Raw genomic sequence first — 7660 nt, 5'->3', positions numbered from 1 at the left:
CCTTCCTTCCCTTCCTTCCCTTCCTTCCCTTCCTTCCCTTCCTTTCCTTCCTTTTTTAAAGATTTTATTTATTTGACAGAGAGAGGCACAGTGAGAGAGGGAACACAAGCAGGGGGAGTGGGAGAGGGAGAAGCAGGCTTCCCGCTGAGCAGGGAGCCCGATGCGGGGCTCGATCCCAGGACCCTGGGATCATGACCTGAGCTGAAGGCAGACGCTTAACGACTGAGCGCCCCGTATATCTCTTCTTTATCTGAGAACTTCTTTTCTTAGAACTTCAGTTTGCCATGGCCCATAATGGCCCTGCCTCTACCTCCTGGCTTTTTTTCATGCACTGTTTCAGCTTTGTGTAGCTCTATCTGCTGCTTCCTTTTTATATTTCCCTTTACCTTTTCCTTCCTAAGAGGGAGGACTCTGTTAGCTGTGTTTATTTTCTGTGTGTGTCAGGAGACCTGTTCTGTGACATTTTTGTGCACTTATTATGTGCCAGTTACTGTTGCGAGTATTTTACATCTCACAAGTCATTTAATTTTCATAGCAACCCAATGAGGAAGGTATTATTTTTATCATTATTGTATGTGTGAGGAAACAGGGGTGCAGAGGTTAGTAAGTCACCATGGTCACAACACAGGTAATAACAGGCAGAGCTGCTCTCCAGTCCTTAAGCAGGGCTCTCCTCCCACCAAGTACCGTCTCTGGTCCAGTTAGCTGGGGACATGATGGGGTAGTCATATGGCACAAAATATTGCTGCACAGATTCCCCGTTTAGCAGGAACTGACTTTAGGGCAGTTTCACACTTGGGAATGAGCTGTGAATGTTTTAGGCACCGTGTATTAGCTTCCTATGGCTGCTGTAATTTTTCTTTTTTAAGATTTTATTTTTTTAAGTAATCTCCACACCCAGCTTGGGGCTCGAACTCACAACGCCAAGATCAAGAGTTGTATGCTCTGTCAACTGAACCAGCCAGGCGTCCCATGGCTGCTATGATTTACAGTGTCTGAAAACAACACATATTTATTCTGTCTCAGCTCTGGAGGCCAAAGCCTGAAATCTGTGTTATTGGGCCAAAATCAAATTGTTGACAGGGCCAGGTTCCTTCTGAAGGCTCTAGGGGAGAATCTGTTCTGCGCCTCTTCCAGCTTCTGGGGGCTGTCAGCATTCCTTGGCTTGTGGCTACATCACTCCAGTCTCTGCCCCTAAGTTCACATTGCTTTCTTTTCCTCTATGGGTCTTCAAATTTGCCTCTGTCTCTCTTATAAAGACAGCTGTGATTGCTGGTGCCTGGGTGGCTCAGTCGGTTAAGTGTCTGCCTTTGGCTCAGGTCATGATCCCAGGGTCCTTGGATCAAGCCCTGCATTGGGCTCTCTGCTCAGCAGGGAGTCTGCTGCTCCCTCTCCTCCTTGCTCATGCTTCTCTTGCTATCTCTGTCTCTCTCAAATAAATAAATAAAATCTTAAAAAGATAGTTGTGATTACACATCCAAATTATCTAGCATAATCTCCCTGTCTCAAGATCCTTAATTTAATCACAACTGCAAAGTGTCACATAAGGTGCCATTTATAGGTTCCAGGGATTAGGACCTGGTATCTTTGGGGGCCATTATATAGCCTACCACGTGCCATGACTAATAGATGTCTCTTATAATATGCATATTGTATTATCTGCCTAGGAAGGGAATAGGGAAATAATTGAGGAAGTCATATGAGTTGTCACCATGTGGCAGGCACCTTGCTTGGCTTCCAGCCTAATTGACCTTCTGTCTGCCTCCATGGGGCTGCTGCCTGCTGATTTACCACCACTCACGACTGGTGTCTCAGACCCCTTGACTCATTCTCAGACCAGGAGTAAAGAATGTCCTTCCAATGTTCAAATCACAGATTCCTTTAGAAAATTCTCATGTGCTTTAATTGTGCTAAGGCTGAATAGGGAAAGGAAGTTCTGTCCCACTTATGAGCTGGAGTTTTAAAGGGAATGCAGGTGTCTTGGTGTGATGGGAATCACCGTGAGGAAGCTACAAGGGGAAGTGGAATTTTAGGGCAGAGGCGCCACTGGCTTGCATGGCCCTCTCTCTTCTCCAGCACATATGGGCACCTGGAGAGTCTCTGAGGCTCCACCATGGAAGGTTTTAGATTTTGCTTTGATAAGGGAGGCTTTTCCTTTAGAAAAGTGGTTTTCAACCTCTAGGATGCATCAGAGCCAGCTGGATGGATTATTCATGCAGATTGTTGGGTCTCACCCCCCAGTTTGACTTAATAAATCTGGACTAGAGTCCAATAATTTGTATTTCTAACAGGCTCCCAGATGCTGATGTTGCCATTTATCTGGGGACCACACTTTGAGAACCACTCGCCGCTTTAGAGGGTCATGATGCTTTGTGTTTTACCTTCTTCTGGACCATTATTTCAAACATTTCTCCTTGACATCAGCTTGGGCTTCACCTTCTCCAGTGAGGCCACGTCAACTTCTAGATTAGGGAACACCCCTCATCACTGTCCCCTAAACACCTGGAGTATACCTCTCCTGTGGGACACAACGGCATCTTATTTCACTTGGTGAAGGCAGCGCTTAGCACAGTGCCTGGTACATACCCAGCCCCTGAGAAGGATTTTGGAACTGTTTGTTGAACTAACCTGAATATTCTAGAATGACCAATGACTTGTAATTTTCATGGCCACCTCATATTCCATTAATGGTCTCTTGTAGTCTTTGAATACATGGTAATTCTTCAGAGTCCCGTGCTCTTGAAGGTCCAGTTCCCACTACCTGGTATTCTGCTCTCTCTTCCCCTTTCTTCACTCAGAATTTTCCTCTTTATCCTTCAAGCCTCAGCTGAAACATTCTCTCCTCATTGAAGCCTTCCCTGACTCCCTCAGAAAATCTGTCTGCCTCCTCCTGTCTACATATGTAGCCCCTTGAATACCTCTCCGTTATAATTCTGAGTTGTGTTACAATTATTTGCTTACTTGTCGGATTCATCCACTGTGAATGTTTTGAGGCTGAGCCTTAATTTTTTGAGATGTGCATGTAAGAAGCTTAGCACAGTAGCTGCCATAAAAATGCTAACTTTCCTGATTCTTCCTTGTATTCTGCATGGCTCTACAGTCCAACACATGGTAGGGACTCAGTAACTGTGAAAAGAGTGGATGTAGAATTGAATGGTTATGGTAGTTTGTGTAATCCTGTCCCAATTTTTGGACCTAGGGATATTAAAAAATTTTTTTTCTTTTCCTCTCCATTTCTTTATCCTTTAAAATATTCAGTAGAGATGTTTTTATACACTTGTTTTGTTTTCCTCCCTGAGAGCATTGAAATTGTGTCTTCCAAGCAAAAGAGTTAACTCAGGGGTTTTTATTTTCAGGCGTGAGCTTCAACATTTTGGGGTGAAAATCAGCATAGTTGAACCTGGCTACTTCAGAACCGGAATGACAGAATCACAGCGGTGCTTAGAGAAACTAAAGCAAGCCTGGGAAGAAGTCCCTGTGCATATTAAGGAAGCCTATGGACAGAAGTTTTTTGATACCCGTGAGCTTTTCTTGGGATAGGATAATGGCTAACCTTGCCTGAGAAGGGGAAAAGAGGGTTGGTGAAGAATGATGAACAGGTCCTCTGAGAACAAAGCTCCTTAAACAAAGCCTTCCCAGGACAGGAGGGGTTTGGGAAGGTCCCAGTGCCCTCATGGTTGGCTTGGTGATGGCTGTCATGGCTGAGGAAGAGGTTATATGGACAGCCTAGGGCCAAGGCCACATGAGCGCTAGGGAGGTATTACATGGTTAGAGGCCCAGAACCTCTGGGTGTGCCCCTCTGTAGTTTGGTGGGGCTGGTGTGGGAGGCCCGCACAACTGAAGTACAGGCTTCAGTATTGTCTACCCTTTTGGTAACAAAGGGCCCAGGCACAAACTCCATGTCTTACTGTGGGAGGAGAGAGGGTATGTGTGGGCAGGGGAAAGTGGGTGAGGACCAGCTTTGCAGCGCTTTATTGGCTGTGCCCAGAGACTGGACCCCATGTGCAGCCCTCAGGAGCTTCATGGGAGTGAGATGGTTCAATTTCTTTCTTTTTTTTCTTTTTTTAAAGATTTTTACTTATTTATTTGACAGAGAGAGACACAGCGAGAGAGGGAACACAAGCAGGGGGAGTGGGAGAGGGAGAAGCAGGCTTCCCGCGGAGCAGGGTTCCCAACGTGGGACTCGATCCCAGGACCCTGGGATCATGACCTGAGCCATCCAGGCGCCCCTGGATGGTTCAATTTCTTGTAAGAATGGCATTCTTATGACCTGGAAGAGGAGGCAGTTTGGGGGTGGAGGCAAAGCAGTCTTTTTCATAGAAGTAAGTCATGCACGTTGGTGTGGGGTTCCATCTCCCTGGGGGCAGTGATGCTTTTTCTTCACACAAAGGAGTCAGCAGCTTGCCAAGGCCAAAGGGAGCAGCTCTCCTTTCACAAAGGGACCTGTGATGGGTGGGTAGCAGCGGCTCTGTCACTGGCTTTGAGTGATACTGTAGTCCCGAGAAAGAAAGGCAGATGGAAGTGCAGACAGAAGACTCCCAACCTACAGCACTGTCTTCGGGGTGCATCAGGCCTAAGAGGGTCACCGATAGCAGAGGGGAGAAAAACTGGATCAAGAAAAAGCTAGCACAAAATGGTGCCTGAGCCTCTCAGAACTCATAGCAAGCTAGGGAACTACAGTTCCCAACATGCCAGAGGGCCAGCCATAGTTGTAAACTCTTTCCCATCTAGGGTTTTAAACTGGGTATTAGGGAATTTTTCCCCCTTCTGGATACATATAGTTTGACAGTAGAAATTAAAAGGGAAATTGAATTTATTATAGTGACTATACATCAAAGTATATATAGATATAAAAGGATATATATATTTCATGATTTAAAAGGAGTTGAGGGGCACCTGGGTAGCTCATTGGTTAAGCATTTGCCTTCAGCTCAAGTCATGATCCCAGAGGTCTGGGATTGAGTCCCATATTGGGCTCAGTGGGGAGCCTGCTTCTCCTTCAGCCTGCTCTGCCTGCCACTCCCCTTGCTTGTGCTCACGCTCTCTTGCTCTCTCTCTGACAAATAAAATCTTTAAAAAAAAAAATGAAGGGAGTTGAAATTGTTCATAGAGTTATTATCAATATAAAATTGTTAGTAAGGTATTTTTTATTATTTTTCTTATTAGTCTTTGAGAATTGGTGTGTATTTTACACTTACAGCATATCTAAACTTGGATGCTAAATTTTCCTAGGAAATACTTCATCTGTACATTAAGAAAATTTAGAGTTGCCACCAGCATTACTTATAAGAATAAAAAATACCTTATTAACAACTTTGTATTGATAATAAGTACTGAAATGATAATATTTTGGATATGTAGGATTAAATAACTGTATTATTAAAATTAATTAATTTCACCTGTTTCCTTTTTTTAAAGTGACAACTAGAAAATTTAAGATCATATATGTGGCTCTCATATTTCTGTTGGATAGCACTGTAAATTATTTTCATCCATGGACAACTCCAAAAATACTAAAACATTTTCCAGTAATGGATTTGAGTTTTAAAATTAAAATTAATTAACATTTAAAAGTACAGGTTTTTAGTCATACTAGCTAAATTTTAAGTGTTCAACAGCTACATTTGGCTAGTGGCTATCACTGGGAAGCATAGATCTGATCAGCCTCATTCTTGTAGAAATTAAATGTAGTTAGACTTCTGTGACTGGGTATAACAGGATCTTAACATTAAAATACAAGGAATAAGATTGGGGCACCTGGGTGGCTCAGTCAGTTAAGCATCTGCCGTGGCTCAGGTCATAATCCTGTGGTCCTGGGATCGAGCCCCACATTGGGCTCCCTGCTCAGGGGGAAGTCTGCTTCTTGTTCTCCGAGTCAGCTTCTCCCTCTCGCTCTGCCTCTCCCACCACTCATTCTCTCTCTGTCTCTCTCAAAAAAAAAAAAAAAAAATTTAAAAAAAAAAAAATACAAGGGATAAGATTGCTGACCACCATTTCTCTTTTTGTATACAGATTACGATGGTGTTAAACAAGGGCTGTTGAAATGTAGCACAAACCTGAACCTGGTCACTGACTGCATGGAACATGCTTTGACATCTGTGCATCCCCGCACTCGATATTCAGCTGGCTGGGACTCTCTGTTTTTCTTCATTCCTCTATCTTATTTACCCACATCACTGTCAGACTACATATTGACTAGATCTTGGCCCAAACCAGCCCAGGCAGTCTAAAGAAAACTGGTGTGATGGCTCTTGAAATGAAGAAGACAGAAGTCTGAAATTGATAATTAGTGTCTCAGTAATCCTTATTAGGAACTAACATGTTTATATTCCAGATATCCAAAGCTTATTCCTTGAGGTGATGAATTTTTACTATTTTAAGCATTTTTGATGAGAATATTTCCAAAATACATCATTCTTTGCCTATGAAACAGAGTAGACTGAAAACAGTTCAACTTGTTTGGATATTATTTCCTTATGTAAATGAATAGTTCTGTGCTATGATACACTATTGCTCGAGGACTATTGAGAAATAAAGGGCCTGTGTATCCTTATTTGTACGATGGTACTTGTTTTTTTTTTGGTACTATGGTATTTTCAGTAAATATTTCATTTTGCTTTCTTCTCTCTGTCAGCTATTTTTGACGATGTTTCTTCCTTGTTTAAAAATAAATGATTTTTAATTTTGTAAATTAAAATAATATACACACACATAGTTAAATGTTCAGTTAATACTCAAAAGCTTAAAAATAAAAAACAGCAGTTCTCCACCCTTCATTGCTGCTCCTCAGAGGTAAATGCTTTCAACTTTTAGCTATTGCTTCCGATATTAACCTCTGTATTTCTAAATAATATACTGTTATTTCTTGATTTATTAAGTTTAGACATTCTCAGTTGATTTCCCATTAAGAAAAATCCCGTTGAGGGGCGCCTGGGTGGCTCAGTCATTAAGCGTCTGCCTTCGGCTCAGGTCATGATCCCAGGGTCCTGGGATCAAGCCCCGCATCGGGCTCCCTGCCCCGTGGGAAGCCTGCTTCCCCCTCCACCACTCCCCCTGCTTGTGTTCCCTCTCTCACTGTGTCTCTCTCTGTTAAATAAATAAATAAAATCTTTAAAAAAAATCCTGTTGATTTTCCTATTAGTTTATTTATACCACTTTCCTGACCATTTCCTCTATCCCTGTATTTTTAATAAAATCTTATTTTTAGTAATTAATAGTGTTTGCATTGTTAAGTATGTGAATATTGCTTACTGTTCAGTCAAGTATTTTTCCTTTATAGTACCATTTTTTTTTGTTTTTCTTAGAGTTAATTGTTGCTTGCTTTTTTACTTATACTGTTCTTAATATACTTTAATTTTTTTGGTTCTCTCAGATGGCAGAACACTATCAGTAGTATTTTTAGATAGTTAAACAGGTTATCCATTCCATTTCAACTGGTCCAATATAGGATCACGCTTTGATTTAGTTGTTATGTCCCTATACTCTCATTTAACCGATAATAGTTTCTTAACTTCAAAAAAAAAACTTTTATGATACTGACATTTTTGAAGAATACTAGTTATTTTGTAAAGCATCCTCCCATTTGTATAGTCTGTCCTCATGATCAGATCCAGGTTTTGCATTTTGGCAGAAATGCCACAGAAGTAATATGTATCCCTCT

General features: G+C 42.0%; 1 protein-coding gene across 1 annotated transcript in view; it reads left to right on the top strand.

Moving 5' to 3' along the window:
- Positions 1 to 7184, top strand: part of HSD17B6 (hydroxysteroid 17-beta dehydrogenase 6) — a 37274-nt gene extending 30090 nt beyond the window's left edge. The window contains exons 4-5 of the mRNA XM_073900807.1: positions 3357 to 3520; positions 6013 to 7184. Of these exons, the coding sequence (XP_073756908.1) occupies positions 3357 to 3520; positions 6013 to 6230 (382 nt within the window). The 3' untranslated portion in view covers positions 6231 to 7184. The remainder of the gene's footprint in view (positions 1 to 3356; positions 3521 to 6012) is intronic.
- The last annotated feature ends 476 nt before the right edge of the window (positions 7185 to 7660 follow it).

The sequence above is a fragment of the Callorhinus ursinus genome, unplaced genomic scaffold (genome assembly GCF_003265705.2).
Source record: "Callorhinus ursinus isolate GAN/ISIS: 27379988/994484 unplaced genomic scaffold, GSC_fseal_2.0 scaffold14, whole genome shotgun sequence".
In the NCBI taxonomy this organism is placed as follows: Eukaryota; Metazoa; Chordata; class Mammalia; order Carnivora; family Otariidae; genus Callorhinus; species Callorhinus ursinus.
The sequence above is the reverse complement of the archived record's forward strand: the minus strand, read 5'-3'. Positions and strand labels throughout refer to the sequence as shown.